Source organism: Aphelocoma coerulescens, chromosome 1A, assembly GCF_041296385.1.
Source record: "Aphelocoma coerulescens isolate FSJ_1873_10779 chromosome 1A, UR_Acoe_1.0, whole genome shotgun sequence".
In the NCBI taxonomy this organism is placed as follows: Eukaryota; Metazoa; Chordata; class Aves; order Passeriformes; family Corvidae; genus Aphelocoma; species Aphelocoma coerulescens.
In genome coordinates, this window is record NC_091014.1 from 70094189 (window position 1) to 70121979 (window position 27791).

The 27791-nt window shown below is 44.1% G+C and overlaps 1 protein-coding gene across 6 annotated transcripts; it reads left to right on the forward strand.

Annotated features, from left to right (window-relative positions):
• LOC138104321 (protein mono-ADP-ribosyltransferase PARP12-like) lies at positions 1 to 27577 on the forward strand. Of its 6 annotated transcripts, XM_069003435.1 has the most exons (16): positions 14 to 383; positions 3997 to 4129; positions 6751 to 7003; positions 7114 to 7230; positions 7610 to 7678; positions 8239 to 8307; positions 8868 to 8936; positions 11093 to 11194; positions 12544 to 12667; positions 13862 to 14027; positions 15830 to 15950; positions 16506 to 16602; positions 17027 to 17090; positions 22706 to 22836; positions 24672 to 24823; positions 25395 to 27577. In XM_069003435.1, exons 1-16 carry the CDS (start codon positions 103 to 105, stop codon positions 26132 to 26134), a joined length of 2688 nt encoding a protein of 895 aa, XP_068859536.1. In that variant the 5' UTR covers positions 14 to 102; the 3' UTR covers positions 26135 to 27577. The 6 variants fall into 6 exon arrangements, with proteins under 6 accessions (XP_068859538.1, XP_068859541.1, XP_068859539.1 ...); XM_069003437.1 differs by lacking the exons at positions 22706 to 22836; positions 24672 to 24823; positions 25395 to 27577 and adding an exon at positions 17288 to 18236 and having other exon boundaries at positions 1 to 383; XM_069003440.1 differs by lacking the exons at positions 22706 to 22836; positions 24672 to 24823; positions 25395 to 27577 and adding an exon at positions 21730 to 22698 and having other exon boundaries at positions 13 to 383.
• Positions 27578 to 27791: the final 214 nt, after the last annotated feature.

Below are 27791 nucleotides of genomic sequence, written 5' to 3' on the forward strand. Positions count from 1 at the left end.
GGCCGAGAGGCGGCGACGAGTCCCCGCCCTACTCCTGTTCCTGTTCTCGCCCCGCTACTTCCACACTCCCGCTCGCGGTCCGGTCCCAGGCGGAGGGGCAGGATGAACGACCCGGCCGTGTTCAGTTTCCTCAGCCAGACGCTGTGCTCCCATGGCGGGCGGCTGGGGCTGCGGGAGCTGCAGGAGTACGTCGGGCTCTCGGCGCCGCAGCTGCAGGACACGCTGTCGGCGGCGGGCCCCCGGCGGTTCCTGGTGGTGGAGGGCGGCACGGAGGTCCTGGCTGTGACGGACGTGCGGGTCTGTGTCCGCAAGGAGTGCCACGGCTGCGAGCGGCTGCACCTCTGCAAGCTGCACCTCATGGGCAGGTGCCACCTGCGGCCCAGGTGAGCGCGGGGGCGCGGGGAGCCGGTGGAGACGGCAGAGGGTGCTCCCCAATCCCCTCCCATCCCCCAATACCCTCCCCTCCACACAAACCCCTCACAACCCCTCCAGACCTCTCACACCCCCCAAACGCCCTCACATCCCTTCCAAATCCCTCACACAACCCCAAACCCACTCATACCCCCCAAACCCTCTCACATCCCCCCAAACCCCCTCACACCCCCCACCCCCCCAGCCTCCCTCACACACCCCCAAACCCCCTCACAACCCCCCACCCCTCACACACTCCTACCCCCTCACACCCCCCACCTCCACCCCTCACACCCCCAAACTCCCGCACAACCCCCCTCATGCCCCCCAAACCCCTCACACCCCCCCCAACTCCCGCACAACTCCCCTCATGCCCCCCAACCCCTCACACACCCCCAAGCCTCTCACTCCCCTCACAACCCTCCCCAAACCCCTCACAGCTCCCCTCATAACCCCCCTCACATCCCCAGCCCTGCCGGAGGTGCCGCTCCCGCCCCGGTGTCCCGGGAGGAGCGGGCAATAATCACCTCGGATACAGCCGCGGGGGATCCTTGCTCCGGAAGGACTCGTGTCCTGCTCTCCCGGTGTCGGTAGAAGCCGACGATTTGTTTCGGTTTGGTTTCTTTCTTTTTTTGTTTGTTTAAATCTACTCATCTCCACACCCGTCTCTCAGCCCCCCTGTCATCTGGGTGAAATAGTTTATACCTGTTTCTCAGAAGGGAAAAGCAAAGTGCTGACATGCCCTCTGGTTTCGCTCCAGAGAGTTACAAGAGTTGAGTTTTGCTGTACGTCACTGCTTGGCTTATGGCCCTTTCTTTGAGAGGCACTGTTTGATCGCCCAGGTACATCAGTCCCCGTTTCTGGAATATGGAGGACTCGTGGGATGGACAGGCCTGGCAGCCTCTCTAGCCACAGGTGGCCAAAGGTGGTACCTAGTTTAAAAAACATACAGGAAACCCAAAGCAAATGCAGAAGAGGAACCCAGCTTTCCCACGGCAGTCTCTGATGGAAGAACTTTGTAGTTTAAGCCCCCAAGCCCCAGGTCTGGTATTGATGCATGAGATAAATGAATTCACGACCTGGATTTTCAGCAGCATAGTATTGATCATTTATTAGTAGAACAAAGGCATATCACAGCGCTGGGGCGCTTAGCAAAATTGCCAGAGGCGCACCTCCGTTTTTCTGTGAACTTAAGTACTTCTTTAAACTGTTACATATTCATTAAGCGCAGAAAGTAATTTACACTTCACTCAACTTTCCCCCCTCTCTGGTCTCTGCCTCCTTCCTTCCACCAGCACGCTGTCTCGGTCCTCAGGATAGCTTCAGAATTGAAGGCAGGCACCCTCCTCCGGTGCCTCCTCAGTCTCCAACCTAATTTGTAGTTGACAGTTTCCTTGGGAGATGCGAATTTTGATGAGATAACAGACTTCCTGGGATGCATGCGGTTTATCTTCTTTGTTTCTTTAAGATGTCCTGGTTTCTGGCTCTGTAGTTTGTCAACCTAATAGACGTTTATTACCATGTATTTATTACTACATTCTCGAACATATTACAATTATTCCGAAGTTACAATTCACCCTAATCTTGTTTCTATTTCTATATTTTACCATAACACTATCTCTGCATAGTACATTATCACTTGTAAATGTTAAAATCATATATGCGAAAGACAACATTTATCATTCACTCATTTGTCTCATCCAGCATTAGGAACATACTGGATCCTTTCTCTTCTGCCCCAACAAAATGGACCACTGTGCAGTTAGATCTGGACAGCATGGAGGCGAAAAGCCACGCCTCTGTCTCATCATTAGGATGATAAGATTTTCTCTTTTTTTGTTACATTACAGACAACACAATAAGCTCCTAGGGCGTTCACTGTTGGAAATGCCTTCACATGTGTGTAGGCACTCATGAGGGATGACTTTGTGTGAATGAAAGTTTGCAATGAGGCAATCCTCTTCATAATGATAAACCATTCTGTCCTCTCAATAACACTAAGTATTTAAAATCACTTTGGTATGTGTTAAAAATTAATAAAGCAAAGAGTTTGATTAAAGCTTGATTAAAATGAGGGGCCAGAAATTCTGCTAGGTGGACCACAGAGATCAAGACAGAGACTATTTTTTAACTGATAAGATAAAATCTAGCCTTGCTTCCAGGTCTTGCATCCTTTCTGTTTTAGAATCCCAGGAAAGAAGAATGTCTGGGCAAGTTACTCGGGTCTTCTGTTTAGTGGAATGATTCTTTTAGTCCAGTTAATCCTGTTTTTAAATAATGCTTGGCAAATGGCTTTTTACTGTTTTTTTTCTTTTTGCCTAAATGTGTTCTTAAACTCAAGTGTGTAGTTATCATTGTATTTGTAGAGTGTTTCAACCTTTGCCTTGGAGATACAGACTCAGGTGATGTAGATCACTGTCTGACTGTCGGTGGACTCTGAAGTTGACTGGAGGAGCACTGGTGATGGCTCCCACCTCAGATCCTCTGTAGCTTACCTACCTTCATAGCCATTAATTGAATGCATACAGCATCTAATATCCTTGGAAGATTGTTTCTCAGGACCAAAGATGGCACACTTCTGCCCTTCCTGTTCATTTGCCGACGAAGAATGTGTCCAACAGGTAGCAAGGGTCAGGGGAGAAACACCTACACAAGGGTCTGTACAGAGGGATTGGATCAGACACACCTGGAGGTAAAACTGTCATGAGGAGAGCTTCAGGAGTTAACTAGAGGCTGAAAGAGTAAAGGGATAGACTTGAATCTGGTAAATTAACAGGTACTTTTACTGTTTGAGTATGTCTAATCATAAGGCTGTATCAGATCATGTGTTGGAAGAGCAAGACACGAGGCAGCTGTATTTTACTGCATTGAATTAATGCACAGATGGACTATGTGTCTCCTCTCTGTTACTGATTTGCAGTACCTTTTCAAATAGATGTAAAAAATCTACAATCTCCCTCTAATTCATACTCATCAGATGTTTCTCTTGGCTTTGTAAGTGGCAGCGCTGTCTTCATTATTGTGGTTTAAATGCTTCCTTAATCAAAACTCAGAAGTTAAACTTTCTTACCTGTTTTTGATTTTGTTGGTTTTTTTTTAATAAAACTTTACAGCTATTGAAGATAACAAAATATGTTGTTTTCAGCTTCCCTGTTGCTTTTGTTTTGTGCAGTGTCTTGCATGTTTCTTTACTTGCCATCCCTAGGATAACAACCTTTTATGTTCACAAAATCGAGGGTGCTGCAACTTCGGGCATTGTTGGTGTACTCCTTTAAAATTAACTTTCCCTCCAGCTGTTTAGTTCACGTGACTTGGCTTGGATCTTCCTGGGGGCAAAGAATGTGTGGGGTCTGGCTGCATTGAAGTTTAAAACTAGGAGGATAGGGTCACTGCATTTCACAGAGGAGTTCTGCTGTTTGGTCCATTCTCTAGCTAATTACAGACGCCATCTAAATGTTCACAGAGACTCTCACCAAGCCACCTTTTTCTCATGGCTTCTCCCAAGCTGCACGTTATCTGAGGTTCTTCTTTAAATCAACTTGACTAAAGGAGTAAACATTGATATTTCTGTGTATTTTCTTGCAGCTCTTGTAAGTACTCGCATGACATAATGAATGCTGAGAACAAAAAAGTTTTAAAAAATCACGATTTGTCTGGCCTCAGTGAGAATGAGTTGCAAGTCCTGCTTCTCCAAAACGATGCATTCTTCCTCCCTGATGTAAGTTGTACTGATGTCTTAAGAGAAAGTTTTTGTTCATGAGGAATGGGAGGGGGCAAGAGAGAATATGGAGTTCTGATCTTAATGTCAAGCTGTTAAGATATGAAACAGGATTAGTGAAAATGAAGGCGGAATGGGAATGGCAATGTCAAACAGCATAAAGCCGTATCTGTGAAAGGGATGTGTACTAAAAAATAATAAAAAACCCACCCCCATAGCAGTAAAACTGTTTAATAAGTACCCAAAGACATGTATCTGGAGACAGCCCTGTCATCTGTGATGTCTGAAAGCCTGCCTTCTGATAGCAGGAGGTGGGCAGCAAGGCTACAGCCTGTCTTGTGTCTCATTTCTGTTATCTCAACAGGACGGCCATAAAGCTGCTCAAAACAAGTAAACAAAAATGTCAGCAACTTCACCTGAGGTTTACAAAGGGTGAGATAAGCAGGAGAGAGTTGAAAGATCACAATAACTGTACATGCTTACAGGGTAAAAGGTATGACCAAAACCCACTCCTCTAGGTTGCTTCTTCTCTATGAGATGAGAAGACAAGGAAGTGAGGGCCCCTTTCCTTTTCCAGTCTTTGTAGGCCTGCACATTTTGGTGCTTGAGGATATAAGAGATGAGAAGAATCTTAGAAAATGACCAAATGACTGCAGCCAGTTGTGTCAAATCTGGCTCTTCAAAGTGCACTGGGTTGTTGTACACTGACTTTCTACGAAGTAACCTTTGTCCAGTTTGTATGCCACTCATTGATTTTGTTAAATTGGGTTGAACATTCCATTCTCGTTCAGCCTGTGTGTATAAGAGCAATACTGTCTTCAAGGTATGGCTGTTTCAAAGTCAGTAATACTCTGTTCTGGCTACAGCTGCTCCTGGTTAAGAAATTACCAAAGTACTGCCCTTGTCTTTTGCATTTTATAATCTCCACAGATTTGTTGATGCAACAGTTCTGTTGTTTCTTTGTACCCTGCTGTGAAAGTGCTGGACTTTGACAAAATAGATTTTTTTTTGTGTGTGTAGCGTTTTAAAGTATGTTTTACTGGCAGACTGAAGAAGCCATGGTGGTGATAAGCAAGGAGAATTACTAATCGTTCCCAATAACGAGCAGATAGTAACAACTGTACTTGGCTGGTATTACCCTTAAGTGTTTATTAGAAATCTTCCCCTGGCAGGCATCATTAATTACATCTAATTGGGCACTTTAACTCCTATCATGCAGTAAAATAGCAAAACCAAGAGAAAAATGTGACCAATGTAGGGCATTCATAAGCCTGAGAGCTGGGAGGTAGGATGTAAAAGCCAACTTGGCTGTTTCCTGCTTAGAAATGCTGGCTGGTTGTGTGGGTGAAGACATGGTATGTAGGAAGCTCTCAAGCAAGAGGACACTTTGGTATTCTGTGCCCTGAACTGGGTTCAGGGTAAGAAAAACATGACAGTACCACATCAGGGGGTTTAACCCTCACCTTCTCTCTGGCTCTCCTGTTTTGTTTGTTTGTTTGTTTGCTTGTTGGGGTGGGGGATGGTTGTGTTTGTTTGTTTGTTTTGTTTTTTGGTTTGTTTGTTGGCAAATGCAAGGGGATGGTGTGCTTTCTTGATGTAGCTAAATAGTGGATTCCCTATTGTCATGGTTTAAGCCCAGATAAGTACTATGCAGCCACTTGCTCTCTCCCACTCTGATGGGATGGGGAGGAGAATTGGAAAAGAGGTAGAACTTGTGGGTTGAGATAAGGATACTAAAATAATTGAAATAGAATAAAATATACTAATAATAACCATAATGAGAAGGAGAGAGAGATATTAATAAGACCCAAGAGAAACAGTACAGTTGCTCCCCACCTGTTGACTGATGCCCAGCTCATCGTCCCTGAGCAGTGGTTGGTGGCTCCTGGGAGGACGTATTTGGAGGGGGCCTGTGAGAGTCCCAGAGTGATTTTGGGGCTCTCTGCCAGACAGCTGTGTCCCCTCCTCAAAGAAGCTTTCTTGTTACTGGCTGCTCAGGCAGCAAAACTGTTACTGTGGTGCTTAGTGGTCAATATGAAGGAGTTTTTGGTCTGTGACTTGTTCCCTGGTCTGATTCTCTGTGTACCTATTTTTTGGTGCATAGAGGAATAAAGAAGTGCATTGCTTTTCCCATATGTACTCTAATCTCAAAGCACTCTCCTTACCATTTTATAAGCTCAAATCTTCAATGCAGAATAAGCTTTACAAATAGGAAGTGCAAATTCAGTTTCAGCTCCATGAAATAATAACTCATTTGACACAGTGTACATGTTTTTATGGAGATACTTGTTCTTGTTTATTATGTTGTAGGGGTTTTCAAAATAGAATAACTGTAAACCAGTCTGGTTTTATGCAACCATTTTTGCACTTGCATCCATTTTTGGCACTCCTAAGCTTGTTGGGTTGGCTTTTCTTGGAAACAAAACATGCACAACTTCAAAACTGAAAATGCATGAGTCAGCTTAAATACCTGCTCCTCTATGCAAGAAATCTGTCTAGATTAAAGAAGTTGCACATGCCTTTTAATCACCATTTTTCTGCTGTTAAAGCTGTGTGCCTCTAGGACAAAGAAAAATTCTTATGTGCTTTTCCATTTCCTCTTGTATCCTCCCCTCTTTTAGACCTGCCAGTTTTACAACAAAAAAGGTGGTCACTGTATGCAGCAAAACAACTGCAACAAGCTTCATGTTTGTCGACACTTTCTCTACGGGACATGTAAATTTCCTCGATGCATAATGTCCCATAACATCTTGGATGACCATGCATTGAGAGTGTTGGAAACTGTAGGCATTGATGGGAAGATAGCTTCAAACTTCCAGACTATATATGATAACAAGCATATGGAGTTCAACAGGCAACAGAAGAATGGGTATGGTAAGTTGCAAGAAACAGTGGTCTTAAACAGGATTTTGAGTTTGGTAGAGGTAGAAACTGTTCTTGCCATACCTCCCTGCTAAACCCCATCATCCTTTTGATGATTTCAGTACATAACTACAGACCAAGGAATGATTTTAAGAAAAAAACAGCAGTTACAAGGATTAAAGAACTGAAGACAACTTTGCCAACAGTGGAATCTATGCTGCATGTACCACCTTCACAAGGTAAATATCGAGATAATAGTACCAACTCTTCCCTTGTGGAATCAGCTTTTGTATTTCTCCTCCTGCAATATGTACATATTTCTTTCCTCTGCTATTATGTGCTCGCAAGAATGGAGTAAGTCATGGCACAGTCATGTGGGAGGGAGAACTGCACATTTACTGCCTAAAATACTGTGTGCAAAGCACCGAGTGCCTGACAATAACTGTGACTAGCTAGGGTTTGTAACTGTCATTGCACCTCTGTTGTATCAGCAGTGGAGTGCTGGTGGAAAATTACGTTAAAAAGTGTGATGGACATAATTCTCCACAGAGATTGGGATATTGCCAGCTAGCTGAGCTTCTGGCCCAGCAGTGCTGTTCATTCAATCTTCTCATGCAGGTTCCAGAAGCACCGTATCTGTTCAGAGCCAAGACAAGTTGCCAACACGAGCGGAAGATAAAGGTGAAGGTATGAGTTGTTTCCAACCCTCCAGTCTTGAGACTGGTGGTTTTCATTGGGATTTGATTTCACACAGCCTGACAGCTCCCAGTGGTAGTTGAGTGCAGCTTATGTGCTTGCCTTACTGTATGCTGAAATCCATGGTACCAGGTGGCCAGTGGAGCAGTGTTGGAATTTCTGCCCAAGCATTGTGCAGCACTCTGTACTGTCCTGGACACATTTTTTCCTTCCTAGGAAGGTGACAGAATTGTATCTGTGCATGCAGTATCTTTTTTTGCCTTCTGTCCCTAGGCAGCAATAAAGCTTTGTCAGTAGAGCTGTTGTCTTGATAGACCTTCCAGTGAATGAATAGCAACTTGTAAACCTCTTGTTCTTCTGGGCAGAAGGGCCTTGGCTTTAAAGCTTGTCAGAGTCCAGCACTCTCTGCACAGGTTCTTTTAGATATTCCACACATGGATGGTGTAATGTTTCATATCAAATTGCATGTGTGATGGACATAGAGATTGGGATATTGCCAGCTAGCTGAGCTTCTGGCCCAGCAGTGCTGTTCATTCAGTCTTCTCATGCAGGTCCCAGAAGCACCATATCTGTTCAGAGCCAAGACAAGTTGCCAACACGAGCGGGAGATAAAGGTGAAGGTATGAGTTGTTTCCAACCCTCCAGTCTTGAGACTGGTGGTTTTCATTGGGATTTGATTTCACACAGCCTGACAGCTCCCAGTGGTAGTTGAGTGCAGCTTATGTGCTTGCCTTACTGCATGCTGAAATCCATGGTACCAGGTGGCCAGTGGAGCAGTGTTGGAATTTCTGCCCAAGCATTGTGCAGCACTCTGTACTGTCCTGGACACATTTTTTCCTTCCTAGGAAGGTGACAGAATTGTATCTGTGCATGCAGTATCTTTTTTTGCCTTCTGTCCCTAGGCAGCAATAAAGCTTTGTCAGTAGAGCTGTTGTCTTGATAGACCTTCCAGTGAATGAATAGCAACTTGTAAACCTCTTGTTCTTCTGGGCAGAAGGGCCTTGGCTTTAAAGCTTGTCAGAGTCCAGCACTCTCTGCACAGGTTCTTTTAGATATTCCACACATGGATGGTGTAATGTTTCATATCAAATTGCATGTGTGATGGACATAGAGATTGGGATATTGCCAGCTAGCTGAGCTTCTGGCCCAGCAGTGCTGTTCATTCAGTCTTCTCATGCAGGTCCCAGAAGCACCGTATCTGTTCAGAGCCAAGACAAGTTGCCAACAGGAGCGGGAGATAAAGGTGAAGGTATGAGTTGTTTCCAACCCTCCAGTCTTGAGATGTGCTTATCTAAAGAGAGTTGATGTTACGCAGGTGTTGTGGACTAACCTCAGTGACCACCACACAGCCACTTGCTCACTTCCCCCTGATCCCCAGGGGGAAGAGAAAAGAAAGAATAAAGGCAAAAAAACTTGAGTGTAAAAACTTTGGGGGAGGGAAAAAAAACCCCAAATAATAAGTGGAACACGAAAACCAAGCAAAAGAAGTGATACAAAGGCAGTCACTCACTACTTCCCACACACAGATTGATGCCTAGCCAGTTTCCTAGCAAATGGTAGCTAACCCTCCTAAAACTCCCTCTTCTCCTTTTTATTACTGAGCTTTATGTTATATGGTATGGAATGTTTGGTGACTTTGGGTCCTTCGCCCACTTGTGTCCCCTCCCAGGCTATTGTGCACTGACAGTTCTGTTTGCTCTGGGGGCAGGGTGAAAAGCTGAGGCCTTGATGTATATCACTGTTCAGCAGAAGCTGGGGCATGGGTGTGTTGACAGCATTGTTTTGGTCAAAAATCTAAATCATATGGGTTGCTATGAAGGAAATTACATCTTATTCTAGCCATGTCCAGTAGAGTGACACTTTTGGTGTAGCAAAGTGATGCAAAATCCACTGGAAACAAAATTCAAATGTTGGCTTAAAAAACATAGCAATTAAAGTGGGCAGTTGTCTTGGTTTGAAAGACAGGTGTCTGCTAAGGAAGGCAGAAGCCTCCCTTGGAATGGCAGATGCGACCCCCCTTCCCTCCGAGTTATTATAATTTTGAAATCAAGGGGCTTTTAGGCAAAGATATGAGGAATAGGAATAACAGTTCTTTACTATTATGTATCTATATGTGTATAACCAGTCAAACAAACAACAATAACTGTGGCAGTAACAGCAAACAATCACAAACCCAGTCCCGGCCTTCTCGGCTGTCGGGCCCTTTCCCCTCGGGTGCAGTTCCGCTCGCAGCCGGCAGGGGCGCTGGCGGCTCCCGGTGAGCAGGGCAGGTGCGATGGTTCCCCCGCAGCTGCAGGGGGCGCTCCGGAGCGAGCTCGGGGAGCACGCGGCACTGGTGGCCTGGGATCCTGGGAAGGGATGGGACAAAGAAGCTTCACAAAGAAGCTTCGGCAGCCGATCCCGGTGTCCAACTGGACTCTCAGGAACAGCAGGCTGGAACGGCAGGGATGAGCACAAATTCCGGATGGCAGACGAGATGTATCCAAACGGGGAAACCCCCTGGAGGTCTGGGCAGGCAGGGTGAGCAGAGCTACAACGTAGCGAAGGCTCAAAGCAACGGTGGGGGCAGGGTGGCCACAGCCCTGCTCTGAGCGGCGTAGGGAAGGCGGGCTGGGGATCCCGGGGTTTCTCCAGCAGAAGGAAAAGTGGCCTCCCTCTCTGTCCTAACGCTGGGAGACCACACATCCAGGTGAAACAAAAAGAACAGCCAGGTCCTTTGTTTTTCTTAAGTATCCAGCCATTTGTTCCCCTAGCAACACATATGGGCAAAATTCCTTTAACAGAAAAAAACCCTCAGGAGAGCTCCTAAAACCCCAACAGCAGTTCAATCACAATAATAAGGAGATTCGCACTGCAGCTCTGTATAATACATTCAGTGTCACAATATATACTCACTGGGTGTCCCCAGTCCCTGGGGAAGTTGAAACCATCTCAAGCCTGTTGCTGTCTTCAAAATTCTTTGGTTGATTGTTTAGGTTTAATACATCTGCATGGGGCTGAGCCCTGTGTTCGCTCCCCCCATGCTGGTTTGGCTGACTTGGAGAGAAACATTTCTCCCCTCAGTCAGTCTGCTCAGCTGACAGTGCCATTTATGCACCCTCTGGTCCCCTTGGTATGGAGACAAAGTCAGCTTCTTTGCAAGAAGCATGGTCAGTCACACCCTGTGTTGTTCTGAGCTTCCTGACACTTCCCTTGCCCTTCCTGACTGAGACTTCTTCCAGTGCCAGGGTTTACTGTTCAGTCACAAAGCCCTGACTTCTGTGTTGGCCTGTATGGGAGATAATCAGATCCTGAAAGTGCTTGACTTTGCTACTGCAGTCAAATCTTTTTTATTTCTGGGATGAAGTACCAAATGCAGTATCTTTCTCTAAGAGCAGATATGGACTTCTGTGTTCTTTGCTGTAGGTAAAAAGGGAAATTCCTCTGATAAAACTTCAAAGGACAACAAAAAAGACAACTCTGATGAGATCTGTTTGTTCTATGTCTGGAAGTACTGCAAAAACAAGGGTAAGCTTTATGAAAAGTAATGTCATTGGAGAAGAGTTGTCTGCAGAGGCACTCCTGCTCAATGGCTTGGGCTAGTGGTGGCGTATGGAGTGCTGATGGCAATTGTGCCTCCTCAGTAGTTTCTTTTCTTTCCAAGTCACTAATAAGCACTGTCAGAATTACAAACATAATCAGAAAAATGCCAAATGGTATACTTAAACCCTTTTCCTCTGGGTAATCCCAGCTATTTCAGCCCTTCTGATGGGGGCAGGCTTTGGGTACATTCCTGTGGCAAAGCTCTTCAAGTAGGAAGTGTTACCCTTTCTGTGGCTAGAAGAGCAATTTATGAGCTGACTTTATGCTGTCATCATTGACAGCTGGTAAATATATGCCACCCTTTATTTCTGCTGTATCCTATGTACATCAGATAATAGCCATATTCTCCTTCATTAAGTCCTTTAAAAAGTGATCTGAATTGTTAAAACATCTTAAAAAAACACAGTACTTTTACCAGCTAAGTTAAAGATAAATCTAGTCCATTGTCTTTTTGGTAGTGGCCAGAACAGAGGTCTGAGGGAAGAATATAAGTAATTGTATTTGGGGGCTGTCCCTGAACAGTCATTTAACCACCAGGTTTGGCTCTTCCTTTATTATGAGGAGGTACCATGACGTTTTCTTTCCCTGAGCTTGTCCAGTCAGTTTCTAAAGGACTGCTACTCCTCTGACAATGTGGTCTTTTATCAAGACCCTGTATAATGTGAATGGTGTACAGGGTGAAACTGTGATGGTCAGGCTCAAAGCAGCCATACTGTGACCACCAGATAACTAAACTCAAGTAACTGTTGGAGTGTTAGTGTGCTTAATTTGCCACATTTGGCTCGAAAGATGTAAGGCTTTTGCTCCATACTGGGATCTGGAGTGTCAGAAGAAAATCCTTCAGGCCTTGGCAACCACCCCATGATTTCTAAGGGACTAAGTAAAAGAGAATCAAATATATCAGAGTGTTTATGTGATGTGTAGACTCGACATTTTACAGCTGAGACACATGGTTATGTGACACAAAACATGCAGTTCCTATCTGTGGCACTGTTCTCCCAGCTGCCAGTGTTGTGTCTCAGCAAAGGGAAGGTTCTGGTGTCTTTCAAATATGTTTGGCAGTGTGTATATACATATATATGTTGCTTTTCTTGGTAAGACTGCAGAAACACACTCGCATTCTGTTTTCAGCACTCCGTCTTCATTGGGTATAACAAAGCCCGGGAGAGAAAGCCTCAAGGTGTAAAAGATGCTGGTTCTATTCTGGTTTTTTCTTGTCTTACTCTCAGTGTTAATCATTGCAGAGTTCTTGACTATGTTTGATTTTGTTATAGATAAATGCAAATCTGTTCATTACCATTTGCCATATAAATGGGAGATACATGATGGGTTCTCCTGGCATGAACTTTCCATGATGGAGGAAATTGAAAAGGCCTATTGTGACCCAAAGAACAGCAGGTATAGTAATGCTGGACTCCTTGCTTGGAGTATTGTGATTGAGCCTGTGTAGGAAAACTTGCGTTTTCTTCCTAAAGATGTCTGACTTCTCAGCTTCTGATTACTGAGCCTCTCAGAAGCTGGGAGGATATAAAAATGAGAATTTTTCTGTTTGAAAAAGCAAAGTAAGAGTGATTGCATGAAAATCCCACTCCAGTTTTGTCTTCTAAAAATAAGAAAACTGTATCTTCCATTTAAAACTCTGTACAAGGTAAAAAGCCAGTGGAATACAGTGTTTAAAATACTAGTATTTCACATCGTTGGTCAGTTTATTTACAGTAATGAAGTTGGGCCTTTTGACAACATTTCAGAGCTGGTCCTGGCTATTTCTTTCCTACTAGAGCTAGTATCTGTAATAACAATAATAGTCATCTATTATGTGCCTAGAGACATTTTATGAAATGCCCTTTATATGAGAGCCCATCCTTTTTTTTTCTTTGTTCTTTCTATTTTAAGAGTGTGTTTTCCTTTTAACTCCTTTCTGAAAAGTACCACTCAAAGCCACCTGGATTCATAGGGGACCCCAAGTTCAGCTTCACAAAACTGTATTCTAGTTTTGGCCCATGCCTCTTAAGGCACCAGATGATTTTGATTTGCAGTTCTCTGGAGATCACTGGCAATATTCCCAGAAGGGGGCTGCTATCAAAATCTTTCTGCCTGGGAGTTAACTTTTCAAGCCTCACAGAAGTAAGAGCCCAGAGGTGGCTCCAGTGACGAATGCAGTTTGCAGAACTCACAGCTGTGATTGCATCCTTTGTAACCACAGAAAAAGAATGAAGTTTGTAAGCTGCAGGTGTTTGCTGGCAAATTCAGTCACATGCTTTCCATGTTGGCTTTTGTACTGAGAAAGACTGTAACCACACTTAGTTATCACAGAAGTTCCTTTTGCCACACTGTACTTGGAGCCTGACACTGTAAAGCTGGCAGTGCCACGTGTGGTTGAGATGGCGTTTGTTGTCTCACAGGCCAGAGTTCACTTCTGAAGCTTGGAAATGGTTTTCAGAGCTGTCATGCACTATGAGAAATAAATACTCTTATTTCAGATCTAATTAAGTTTGGTCACATTATATTAAAGAAAATGGCACCAGCTTAAACTGAGATTAGAGAATAAAATATCCACTGTTAACTATAATAAACCTGAATTTGTCCTTGCAGCATGGCAAGTAGGAACATTAATTTCCAGACAATGACCTGCTCTTCTTCTTTGGTTCGACGCCTCTCTACACCATCGTCAGTCACAAAACCCACATTTGTACTGACCACACAGTGGATTTGGTACTGGAAGAATAACCAAGACAAGTGGATTGAATATGGAGAACAGGTGAGTTCACATCCTGTGCTTCGAGTCACTTCTGCAGGAATATGTGGAACCTCTCTGCATCATTCCCCTTTTCTCAGCAGGATTAATTAAGTGAATCCTTGTGCTTGAATTTTACAGTTGGGTAAGGTGGTGAAGCTACAGCTGTTCATAACAGACATGATAAAATGCTGACAGGCTAGAGGGAAGAGAGCTCCCTTTTGGAGTTGTCCATGGCTCCTACAGAGATTTAACATATATACACTGTCCCTAAGATATGTGGGAAGTAGTTGCCTCTTTTCTAAGCATTGCCCTGCTTCCTTGGACCTGCAAGGGTTGCTCTGCTCTCTCAGATCAAATGCAGTCTTTTTCCTTGTATGTCTAAGTCCTTTGATGAGAAGGTAATCTATCTGAAAAATGCAGGAAAAGAAATAAATACAGAATCTCACCTTCCCCCAAGACAGATGAGTGTACCCCATATGGTTTACAGTATAGCAGCACAAATGATAGAACACAAAGGTGATCCAGGGACTTGGAAAAGTACACAGGGAAAGGTGTTTGATAGAGCACAGTTTAAAAGACTCAGAGAGTAACCTCCAAGAGTACTCAGCCTCAAAGAGTCACCCTGAGAGGTGTCCCACATCCGGGAGAGAACACAGCTGTGCAGCTGCTCCTTAGCCAGGGTGTGCTTGCAAGGAGCCCACTCAGGCTTTCCTATCTATGGAAGGAAGTGGTTGGGCCATAGTTAAATCACAAAGCAAAGTAAAAGGTAAGAGTGAGACCCCTTACACCTGCAACTTTATTTTTCATTGGCAAACTAGTCTTGGAAGAACCACTTGCTATTCATGCATTAATCATATCATCAGTGTTTGTTTCCAAGCTCACATGCATCAATGCTTACCATGTCACCCTGTTCCTCTGCGGGTTTTCAGAGAGCAGGTTCGAACTAGAAAAGTTCTTGGCCTAGGCCTTTGCTTGCTTTGGAGCCTGAACCAAACTAACACTGGTTTGGTAAGGAGTCGAGTGTACCCATCACAGCCAGTGGCAGCTCAGCCCTGCCCCCTCCCTTGCTATGGAACTGGACAGGGAATTGGAAGGGTAAAAGTGAGAAAACTCATGGGATGAGATAAAGACTAAAAGACAAAGCAAAAGTATGTGCACAAGCAAAGCAAAACCAGGGATTCGTTCCCCACTTCCCTTGGACAGGCAGGTGCTCAGCCATCCCAGGAAAGCTGGGCTCCATCACAGGTCGCAGTGCCTTGGGAAGACAAACACCATCACTCCAAATGTCTCCCCTTTCCTTCTCCTCCCCCCAGCTTTGTATACTGGATTGACACCATAACAGTCTGGGATGTCCCTGTGGCCAGCTGTGGTCAGCTGTCCTGGATGTGTATCCTCCCAACTCCTTGTGCCCCCCAGTCCTGTCACAGGTGGGGTGGGCGAGGAGCAGAAAAGGCCTTGGCTCTGTGCACGCCCTGCTCAGCACTCACTAAAACATCCCTGTGTTATCAGTGCTGTTCAGCACAAATCCAAAACACAGCCACTACCAGCTACTGGGAAGAAATTTAACTCTACCCCAGGCAAAACCAGCATAACTTGTTACAGGAATTTAAATGGAATATATGTGTGTCCATCATTACTAACTATGTATTTGTGCATATGTTACAAATGTTCAGTACTCGGCCTCAGGCCACCATAGTTTTGGGTAGATTCCTTGTCATCCTACTCTTTGCCTCTTCTTTCCCTCTACCCCAGCTAGTTATCCAGGGTTTAGTCCTGATTGTGATACTTCTCATTCTTTCTTTTTCTCTCTTCTCCCCACAAAGGAAGAAGGGAACAGTGTGACCCCACCATCTTCTGCTGTAATCGAGGATTTATATCAAGCAAATCCAGATGCTGTTGTACGTTTCCAGGCTGGCCAGCATCAGTACGAACTCAATTTTAAAGGTAGTAATTTTACGCATTCTCTATACAGTGCTTTAGAGAGTCTTGCAAAGTCTCCCAGCTTTTAGAAGCTATGACTTCCTTTCCTGACACCACCAGTTTCATTTACTGGAAGTGGAAGTGAGGTAGTGATGGCCCAGAGGAAATTCCTTACAAAAGTAACCTTCCCCCCTTATTTCTTGACACTCTCCAGACTCATTCCTGACCTAAAATAAAAAGATTCATGGACTTCACATAAAGTCATAGTAAATCTTAACTAAAGTAAGTTAACTGTGTGGATGGTAAAAAATAGATTAAAAGAGTTAAGCATCTTTGTGCTGCTGTAGCAACGTTAAAAGAGCATGAGTGGCTTGAGGGAGCAAGCAAGATAGGCACATGTTCAATCACACAGTTATAGGAAAGACAGGAAGCTTATATAGCCTTTGTGCAACTATTCCTCAGCAGGTAGAATTGACAGTGAATATGCAGTTTTCATTAAATAATGACTGTCCTTAATTAATGACCCCATCTTGTAGACTTATTCATGACTTCTTTTCCTGCTCTTTTTTTCTCCTCAAGAAATGACCCAGACAAACACTGCTTTTAAAACTCAAAGACAGGTCTGCAGGCGACCAAAATTTGTGTCTTCTGAAGATGTGCAGAAGATAAAGACAAGGTAGGTGCTCTTTAGGTTCTTTTTTTGTATTTTAGAAGTAATTATAAGGCAAAATGGCTGCCAGTGCTGGCAGTAGTTGTACAAAGAGCACAGGTGCTGCTGGAGAAGGCATATCCATGGGACTGAGCAACAGAGACTGTATCACAAACTACAGTCTTGATGCATCACCTGCTGCCTGGGGTACATGTTACTCCAGGTACTACAGCCACTAAGTTGTTACTTAAAAAAGCAAGTGCAAGAGGCCTGTGGTGGTTGAGTGGCAGCATACAGAGCCCAGCTTAAAGACTGAGGCTCTTTCCCAGTTTCTTTGTGGTTTATTTTGTTAATTTTTAAATACAGGAATTGGCCAAAGTGGATGCTCCAAATCTGAATGTTTGGAGCAGTACTAGAATTACTAACACTTCATTTTCTGTCTGTTTGCAAGCATTCCAAATCAAACCTGTCCTAGCCACTGGGATGCATCTGCACTGCCTGATTTGGGATACAAGGTATCTTTTTTTTTTCTCCCTTCTTGTAATTCTAATGGAAAGGCACAATTCAAAGCTTAACTGAATCAATTGTAACTGCATAGATGCTAAAAAGGGACAGGGGTCATTTCTTGGGTGGGTGTGCTAAAGATCTAGGTGATTTCCCAAGGGCTCCTGAAACAGGTGCCTAACTGCCTTGAACTTCAACTGCATTTTAGGCTTTTTATCTACATGCAAACCCAAAACTCACCAAATTCAAGACAGGAAGAGTAAGTTTGGATTGGAGATCCAGAAAAGGAAATCTCTATGTCCTCCAGTACTGTCACATACATCAGAGATCTGAGCTCAGACCTTGGCCTCAAGAAACGGTAGAAATAAAGATCTACAACCATAAAATAAAAAAACATTGCAGTGATGTCTTCCACAAAACAAACCAAACCCTTGTCAGCCCAAAGTCTATGTTCTTATTTGATCTACCAAGACCAAAATGTGTGGGTGTTTTTTAGATTACTAGGTCCTGTAGTCCTTCTGGAAGAGCAGCACAGTTTGTGGAAGTACGACAGGGTGCTAGAAAAAAAGGCTTTTTCATGTTACACTTGCCTTTTGTGTAGTGGTTTTGACCCTGCTTGAGGAACAGGAGCGTTAAGAGGTTTTCCTTGTTGACTGTGTCACAGAATCTTGTGTGATGCTGACCAGGTTGTGTTGGCTCAGATACCCTGGGGACTAAGGAACACCAGTGTGTGTCTGTGTGTCAGTGTCATGGGTGGAGTAAAGCACTTCCCTCACAAGAGAGAAGGAGTGCTCTGTTGATATAAAATTGCCTTTTAACAAAGTTTGATAGTGAAGGTGACAGTGGTTTAACAAGATTTGATGGCAAAGTACACTTGATTATTTATTGCATAGAGGACAGGGTCAGACAAAACTGTTAGAGAGAGCCTCCTGTTGAGTCATGACTTTCAGAAAGAAAAGATGAAATAATGTCTTGGTTTGAAAGACAGGTGTCTACTAAGGAAGGCAGAAGCCTCCCTTGGAATGGCAGATGCAACCCCCTTCCCTCCGAGTTATTATAATTTTGAAATCAAGGGGCTTTTAGGCAAAGATATGAGGAATAGGAATAACAGTTCTTTACTATTATGTATCTATATGTGTATAACCAGTCAAACAAACAACAGTAACTATGGCAGTAACAGCAAACAATCACAAACCCAGTCCCAGCCTTCTCGGCTGTCAGGCCCTTTCCCCTCGGGTGCAGTTCCGCTCGCAGCCGGCAGGGGCGCTGGCGGCTCCCGGTGAGCAGGGCAGGTGCGATGGTTCCCCCGCGGCTGCAGGGGGCGCTCCGGAGCGAGCTCGGGGAGCACGCGGCACTGGTGGCCTGGGATCCTGGGAAGGGATGGGACAAAGAAGCTTCACAAAGAAGCTTCGGCAGCCGATCCCGGTGTCCAACTGGACTCTCAGGAACAGCAGGCTGGAACGGCAGGGATGAGCACAAATTCCGGATGGCAGACGAGATGTATCCAAACGGGGAAACCCCCTGGAGGTCTGGGCAGGCAGGGTGAGCAGAGCTACAACGTAGCGAAGGCTCAAAGCAACAGTGGGGGCAGGGCGGCCACAGCCCTGCTCCGAGCAGGGTGGGGAAGGCGGGCTGGGGATCCAGGGCCTTCTCCAGTAGTGAGGAAAAGCAGCCGAAGAAGCAGACTCCCTCTCTCTCCAACCGCAGAGACTGACTGCCCACACATCCAGGTGAAACAAAAAGAACAGCCAGGTCCTTTGTTTTTCTTAAGTACTCGGCCATTTGTTCCCCTAGCAACATGTATAGGGGGAAAAATTCCTTTAACAGAAAAAAAAAAAATCTAGGAGAACTCTTAAAACCCTAACAAATAATGATGAGAGTGTGTGGGAATCTGGCTGGCAGCCCATTTGAAGATTTGCCTGTGATATTTGGAGCTTAGTGGAAGTAACAAAGGAATATGCTCTTCCCTTGGCTTATCAGCATCTTAACTCAAGCATAAAATTTTCCAAAGAATGCCAGAAAGACAGGTAGCTCTGTTCTTTTTAGGTGTCATGAGCTGTATGTACTTAACTGCTTCCTATACTTGCTCTGAAAACTTGTCTGAATTTTAATTGAGTCCATTTGTTGGGGTGTTCCTGGAGTCACTGGGGTGAATGTGGGAGGCTTTGGAATGCACTGCTCAGGTCCATAATATCTTTTGGTTGTACATGTGGGGATGTGTGACTAGAAGGATCACCTTGTTCCCCAGAGCTCAATTTGCTTGCTGAGTTGGCACCCAAGAAATCATCTCTTAACTTTTGAGTACCTTTCACAGGAAAGGAAAAGTGACAGTGCCCACTATACCTGTTGGCACTAAAAGGGAAAGCCTGGGCTAGATTAAATCTTTCTGTGAGACCCTAAGCTTGTTTTTTTGCAGTAGGTAATACTGGGAGTGGCTGGGATTCTACATTCTTGTGGTGACCATTGTAAGAGCTGACAGCTACAACTCGATGAACTGCCTTCTCTTCAGACATTGACAAATAATCCTGGCAAAATCTGCTGTGCTGGAAGTGATCCATTTTAAAAAGGAACCTGTGAGATAGGCAGAAAGTCATCTTGGCTTATAATGAGCAGCTGTGTTTTGGTAACATTGCTTATTTTTCAAGCATTGCAGTATCTTAATCTGTAAGTCATTGAGAGTATATCTGTAGAAAGAGGTGTATAAAATGCACAATGGAAATTGGTAAAACTGATTGGAAAGTTGGGGTGAATTTCTCCTGTCTTTGTTTAACAAAGTGGAATTGGTAGTTGTTAAACGTTTTAAAGGAAAAAAAAATTGATTATGTCCTGAAACTTCATGCTGGGTTTAAAATTGTTTCTTTAATGTACAACTGAAAAAAGTGTGCAGTGGATGTGTGGTTTCCTGTGAGAGGATTAGTCTTCGTGTGGCTGATGTGTTGCTGAATCCTGGCCACACGCAGGCCAAGGATTGCTGCATGTACCAGGCACAGGATGCAATGTGAAGAGTGTCTGTATTTTACAGACATCAGTTGTGGTGGGGTCACTGTCACCAGCACCAACTCTGCTCCTTCCAAAACCCCAGTGAAGGAGAGCTCAAGGTGTGAGTCACAGAGTACTGCCCCTGTGCAGTCATACACTGGTGGGAATTGCTGTCGGGGCAGTGATTCCTTCTCTGCCTTGGGAACTCTGCTCCTTGATAACAGGGTAGCAAACGCTCACAATCAGTGGGATTTTCCTTTTCAGGCCCAAAGGTGAAAAATGCTGAACTATGCAGTATCAGCCTTCAATAGCAATATGGTGCTGTGGTCCGTTATTAGCACTGGAAGCATCCTTGGGGAAATAAGGACAACTCCACAAAGTTTTCATGGAAAGGAGAACAGGCTTTGTTGTCTGGAGGCCATCATATGATAAAATAATGGAAGTACCTTTCTTAAAGGATTAGGCCTTGTGTCACATGGCTGACCCTCTGTTTTACCTAGAAAGGTTACAGTTCCTCAGGAAGAGATCATGGCATCACAGAATATGCTGAGTTGGACGGGACCCATCAGGATCATCAAATCCAACTCCTGTCCCTGCACAGGACACCCCAAGAATCACACTGTGTGCCTGAAAGATGCAGCATAGCAATAGCACATTTGTAGTTTAAGCAGGAATTGTTCACATATAAATAAATTTGCAGCTGAACACTGCAGGTGACACATCTGAAGGACAGGGCCATCCAAAGGAAAGTGGACAAACTCAAGAAGTGGCCCATGGGAATCCCATGAGGTTTAACAAGACCAAGTGCTGGTGCTGCACCTGGGTCACGACAACCCCTGGGGATCAATTCAGGCTGGGGATGAACAGATGGAGCAGCCCTGGAAGAACCTGGGAGTGCTGGTGGTGAGAGCTGGACATGCCCTGCCCCTGAACCCCCCTTGTGCTGAACTGATTATTTACAAGGGCCTGGAGTGACAGGGCAAGGGGGAATGGCTTCACACTGACAGAGAGCAGGTTTAGATTGGATATCAGGAAGAAATTCTTCCCTGTGAGGGTGGTGAGGCCCTGGCACAGGTTGCCCAGAGAAGCTGTGGCTGCCCCATCCCTGGAAGTGTCCAAGGCCAGGGTGGACGGGGCTTGGAGCAACCTGGTCCAGTGGAAGGTGTCCCTGCCCATGGTAGGGGGTTGAGACAGGATGAGTTTTAAGTTCCCTTCCAACCCAAACCATTCTGTGATTCTAAATAAAAGATGTAGTACTGAAATACAGTGACATGATTTTCATCCTGTAGGTGATGGTGAGCAGCTTGGGCTGTGGTGCCACAGACTGTGCAGACAATCACTACTTGCACCTCCTGATTGTTTTATGTGTTGTGCTGTAAAGCTTTGGAAAATGCTCCTGTATTGAGACATGGGAAATTTCACTCAACATTTTAAAGGCTTTTAAATAAATTCAAAGAAATAGTTCTTTCTTGTGCAGCTGACTTTATTCTTAATCTTTAGAATCTTTATTCTTAATCTTTAGAATTCTCTGTGACTGATCTCTTCATTAGTAAGTACTTAAATGTAGCTGTGAAACACAAGTTTTATCCTATTTTATTTTCTCTCTAAGCCTTCTAATACGGGGAGTTTTTGCCTGGTAGGGTAAGATACTGGTTTTCTGTTACCTTTTAGGATGGCCACAGCTTTCCTCCTTAAAACACTTTGGAACGTGGGATGTTGGGATCTCACTTTGTCATCTTGAGTCCCCACGTGGCTTAAGTTGCGGTAAAGTGGAAGTATTACCAGGTGACATCAGCCTGCCAGCATCATGCTTTTGCAGTTTATGGAGATAAATGTTAATACTAGAAGATTCTGGAGGAAAGACACAGGTTACTTTAGAGAAAAAATGGAAAATTTACGCATGACATAAGCAAGCAGAAGAGCTCAAGGAATGTTTTAATTACGTTTTGCATTAAATTCTCTTCGGGAAAATGTGCATTTCTTGATGGATTTTTAAACACAAAACATATGGATAAATGAATAAAAGGATAATGGCTAAATAGACTTTGTTTCCTTTGGGAAAGGAGGTATGTGTTTAAGCAGGTATTCAGTGTCACATTTGTTCAGAAATGTAGGGGTTTTTTCTGAAGTGTCTATTTTAAGCGAAGCTTTCTAAGTTCTAACTTTGAAAAGTTAAGGCACTACAATGCCAGGAGGGTGTTTGTGTTTCGTTTCTTTCAGCTTTAGTAGCTGAAGCTCCCGTAAATGTCTGGTTACAAATGATGCTAACATCTAACATCTTTTGTTCCTGATTAGCTTTAGATATAAAACTGACACTATCTGGAATAACCTGTCAAGGTTTCTTCCTGCAGTTTCTGTTTCATTAAAATTTAAAGTTGCAAGTGTCAACTCTTGGAGATGATAAACCTCTAACTGATGCTTTCAGCATCCTTCCTGAAGAGAGGTGAGGTGTCCTTGCAAAAAGCAGGAGGACATACTGATTTACTTATTATTTATTCACATAGTCATGATCTAAAGCAATAAATTACCCTTCATAAGCATAGTTTGGGGACCCTTCTGAAAGTGTATCTGCTGGAAATTAGGCTTCTGCATGTTCTGAGCTCACTGCAGCCTCATGCCTTCTTTTGCTTTGGTTTGTATTTTATAGGCAGTGGTGATGAGTAATGTGACCTCTGAATACAACCGAATAAAGCAGCTGTTTCATCAGACTATGGAAAACTACAGCATCCTTAAAATACAGAGGATTCAGAATCCATCCCTCTGGAAGGTGTTTCAGTGGTTAGTATTCCCTATCCTTATGAGGAGGGAGTCTCCAAGAACAGGTTGTCCTGTATGTGCTTTCTAGGAAAGAAAGGAGGTTGCCACCTGTGTTTTAACATGACTGGTATTTCCTTATTAGCAGTTTCGGGAGTGAAGTTGGTGTGTGAGGCCTTCCACAGAACGCTGTGCTCCTGTGGGAGCATGGCTCCTTGGAAGAGGGGGGAAAGGAGCATGGAGAGAGAGATATGCACGATGCAAAACTGGGATGAGGATACCCACAGAAATATGGAACAGTGACTGTCTCGGGATGGAGCAATGACTGCCTGCTGCACACATGCTCTGTCTGTTACAAATATTCATCCATTAGAGTATATGAAATGCTAAAAAGGGTTAAGGCTTGGGCCTTTTTGTTCCAGTCAGACTTATTTAAGTTACTTTGGCTGAACAAAGTCAGTGTTCACTGACAAAGAATCCTTGTGTCTTAACTTAATGATCTCTGAGTTCCAGAGCTCCTTTCTGGTTTATAGCATTTGTATCAGTGATGCTGATTTCCATGTACTTAGGCCAAGCTGGATACCAGCAGATTTGAGCTGGGGCTCAACCATCTTCATGTTCATTTGATGTAAGATTAAGCTGCTGCTTAGAACAGTTGTCTAGTTTAAAACAAGAGTAAGTATTCAAGGAATGGTAATGGAGTAGAAAAATACTGCTCAAATAAGTGCTTTCATCTGCAAAATGATGGAACCCAGAAAGTTATCAGCTACTGATTTCATAAAACCTTTTAATCTAGCAAAACATGAGACTTCAAAACATGTAATAATGCATACTTTTAATCCTCCTCCAATGAGGTGATTAAGCTAAGCAAGCAGAGTTTAACATCGCCAAGTCCAGAGGATGATGGAGTAGTTTGGGTTGGAAGGGGCCTTAAAGCTCATCCAATCTGCCATGGGCCAGGACATCTTCCACTATCCCAGGTTGCTCCAAGCCCCGCCCAAACTGACCTGGAACACTTTCAGGGATGGGGCAGCCACAGCTTCTCTGGGCATCTTGTGCCAGGGCCTCCCCACCCTCACAGGAAGTTCTCAATGAACAAGTTTCAGTCCGTTACTCTTAACTTTTCATTTACTAATTTACAAGTTGGAAGGATTCTCCCCTCTGCCTGGCTCTGCCTAATTTGTAGCTGATGACGTTCTGAAGAATATTACTGTCTTGTCCACTTCAGCAGCTTCTGAAAACCTGAAAGGTGTCTGGATGCTGTGGAATAATGATGGGAAATACAAGTTGAACCTTTTATTGTGATTTCTCTTTTGACCCTGTTCAGTCTGTCTCTGGCCTCAACCAGCAAGGTGTGCAGTGGGGAAAGCAGGCTAGGTTTGTGTCCTGGCCCCATCTCCTCAGCAGCACTGACCTCTCTCAGGGGCAGGAGCTGGGGCTGTGGCACGGAGCACAAGCTGCCTCCAGCTTTGAGCTGCTGTGGAAGCACAGAGCCTCTGTGGTTAATGCTGCCTCCACTCCACTGAGAGCTTGGGTGGGAAGGGATAAGAGACCTTAAAGCACATCCAGTAGGACCCTACAGAGGAGCAAAAGGTTGGTACAGTGGCAACTGAAATAGTGTTACATTCCCTGAGTAAAGCTAGAATGATCTAGAATTGCTGAGCAGTGGTATCAGTAGAGTGCTCATCTCGTTCATCATGCTGCTAGTATGTCTTGTGTTCTGAGAGGAGAGAGCAGGCTGGAAATCTCATCCAGCTGACATTTACATGAACATTTACATAGTAGTTTGATTTGTTTAAAAAACCTCTTTTTCCCTTTTCTTCCATGGCTCACATTTTCCTCCCCTTCATTTTTGTCAGGCAAAAGGAGAAGATGAAAAAGGAAAATGAAGGAAAGGAAGTCCAGGAAAAACTCCTGTTCCATGGAACTGACGTCATGTCCATGAAAACGATCTGCACTCAGAACTTTGACTGGAGAATTTGTGGAAACAATGGAACTAACTATGGGAAAGGTATGTAGAAAGCGCTGCTGAGACTCCCCTGATAGTGAAGCAGTCAAAATTCTGAAGTCTTTAACTATAGAAGGTGGAAAAAAACCCCAGAATTGGTATTATGATCCTTCTGAGGAAGGCCAGGATTTGCTTTGGGTTGGGGGTAAGTCTTCTCACAAGGTGTCAAGAGCATTAGTGGAGGGGTTTGCTGTAGGTAGCATTTTCTGATGTCTGAGGTCATTAATTTGAACTTGCAAGAGAAATTAGTTTGTATGGCAGGGAGCAGAGGGGTGTGCATGCCCTCAGTGTGATCATGGAAGGTCCTCATGTTTTCTTGTCTGTCCCTCTCATCATAACACACAGACCTGTAGTGTGCTTATTGGTATAGCTTTTAAAAAATTAATCCTAAAATAGCAAATTCTGATTGGAAATTACAGTGCAATCCCCTCTCTTACAAAAGTTTTGGTGATATTCTGAGTAAGGGAAGTCCTGCAAGTTGGGTCAGATACCTCCTGAAAACCCAGAGGATGCTCAGATTATGCTGTTACTGTATAGATTCTCCCCACAACCATGTTCTCATCTCGTTTTCTAGGAAGTTACTTTGCTAGAGATGCTTCCTATTCCCATGCCTACTGTCAGGCTACGCAGCAGGGATACTTCATGTTCGTGGCTCGAGTTCTGGTTGGAGACTACGTTAAAGGCAACACCACCTATGTCCGTCCCCCAAGGAAGTCTGCTGACAGGCTGTGGTTTTATGACAGCTGTGTGGATGATGAGTCAAATCCTTCTGTTTTTGTGGTCTTTGAAAAACACCAGATTTACCCAGAGTACATAATAGAGTATAAAGCAGAGGTAATAAGCACTTGTAAAGAGGAGGGAACAAGAGTGTGTAAAGAGGAGGGAACAAGAGTGTGTAAAGAGGAGGGAATAAGAGTGTGTAAAGAGGAGGGAACAAGACCATACAGAGCAGAGGGACTAAGAGTGTGTAAAGAGGAGGGAACAAGAGTGTGTAAAGAGGAGGGAACAAGACCATATAAAGCAGAGGGAATAAGAGTGTGTAAAGAGGAGGGAATAAGAGTGTGTAAAGAGGAGGGAACAAGACCATATAAAGCAGAGGGAATAAGAGTGTGTAAAGAAGAGGGAACAACAGTGTATAAAGTGGAGGGAGTAAGAGTGTGTAAAGAGGAGGGAACAAGACCATACAGAGCAGAGGGACTAAGAGTGTGTCAAGAGGAAGGAACAAGACCATATAAAGCAGAGGGAATAAGAGTGTATAAAGCAGAGGGAATAAGTGAGTGTAAAGAGGAGAGAAGAAAATGTGTTATATCTTAGAGGAACGTGGCAGTTTGTGTCCCTCATCTTGTTTTCCGTAGTGCAGGTGTTCTCCTACTTGGTGACTTCTTTTTAATACAGTTCTTTAGAATGTTAATCCAAACAATTTTTGCATTGAGGAGGGCTGGCAAGGCACATGCTACATTTGTTGTGACTGCCTTATCTTCTTCTCTTCCTCTCTTAAATGAAGCATAGACATCTTGACGACCATAGCAGGAAAATCAGAATTGTGGGATGGGAAATTGAATGTTATAACTGCTGTGGGCTAATAATTGTAAATGCATCATCTAAAAAAAATAGAGAGGATTTCTCTTTGCAAACAGTTAAAAGAAAAATTAACAGTGCAGTAGTTTTTAAGGAAGCTTTCAGGTTTTTAGTAGCCAGCGCAGAATTCATCTGTTCTTGATCTTCTCATCTAACATTATTATAAACAGTTCAGTGTAGGTAATAATGACTTGAGTTTGTTTTCAAAGCACTGCTTATTAATGCTGGTACAAGTTTCAAGTTAAAATGGTAAACAAAAATAGAAAAAGCATAATTTAAATCCATGTTAATTCTCGAGAATTTTCATCTGTACAATGGCAGATGGATCAGAAAGCTGTTGGATCAGATTCTTTGTGGAAAGTTGCAGTAACTTGCTGTAACCTATACAAAGGCAGAGCTCAACTGAAACTGTAAAAGCCACGATGTGTGAGCAGATGCCAAAATTTGGTAGTTTGGCTGCAACTAATAGCCATAAGGACACAAAGGCTGTGTCCCAACGAGCCAGGCTTTCCAGTGGATGTGGCCACGTAGCGCCATAGGACAGGAGAAACCTCTAAGGAGCATAGAGACGTTCTGTCCTGTTTGTGTGCATTAATTTTCGCTTTCCCAGACGTAGAACGGGACTGAAAGAGACCACTTAGGTTCTCGAGGCCAGTGGTAGAACTGCTGTCCTAAGGCACCGTCCGCATGTTCTGCTGCCCACTTGCGTGGGGCAGTGTGCTGACAAGAGAGGATCCTCTTGTGTTTTCTGGGTGATCCTGGGTCAGAAACCAGTGTAGTTTCTACTAGCTGTTAGCAGGGAGTCTGTAATTGGATCGAAGTGAAGGCCCTCTGTACAAAACGCCATATTCAGGCACTTCAGCTGTTCAGAGGGAAACTGGTGGCGAGGACAGAGGAGCAGTAATTTTCACCTTCAGATAGGCTCACAGAAACACCAATATCCTCTAAGGTTTTTGCATCGGTGATGCAAATCTGTCAACCACTCAAAAGATTTCAAGTTCTTCCCAAGAGGAAGGGAAAAGAGAAATCCAGAAAAGCTTATTAAAAAGACTTAGAACTAAATGAAAACGTGCGGGTAAGATTTTAACACTTTTTAAGATCTCTCTTGTTTGCCTGTAGAGTTCCTGAATTACTGAGCTTGCTGTATTTGCAAATAAAACTTGTTTTCAGACACTTTCAGTTTGTCTTCACATAAACATGGCAAGACCAAACAGACTGAGTGAGCCAGCCCCTGCCTGTGCTCCCTGTTTTCCTTCAGTGTTTCTAAACCAGGGAACTGCACATACGTGGCCTGCCATTGTAGGGTAGGTGCTCAGCTAAGTACTAAGGGGAGAATAGCATGATTCAGGGAGAATATTTCTGTAAATTAACTTCCTAACTAGGATATGTTTTA

Excerpts from the sequence above, each read along its gene's own strand:
- LOC138104321 (XM_069003435.1), top strand. The coding sequence starts at position 103 with ATGAACGACCCGGCCGTGTTCAGTTTCCTCAGCCAGACGCTGTGCTCC. Across the intron at positions 7,231-7,609 it reads GCATGTACCACCTTCACAAG|GTTCCAGAAGCACCGTATCT; the intron begins GTAAATATCGAG and ends CTTCTCATGCAG. Across the intron at positions 12,668-13,861 it reads TGTGACCCAAAGAACAGCAG|CATGGCAAGTAGGAACATTA; the intron begins GTATAGTAATGC and ends TTGTCCTTGCAG.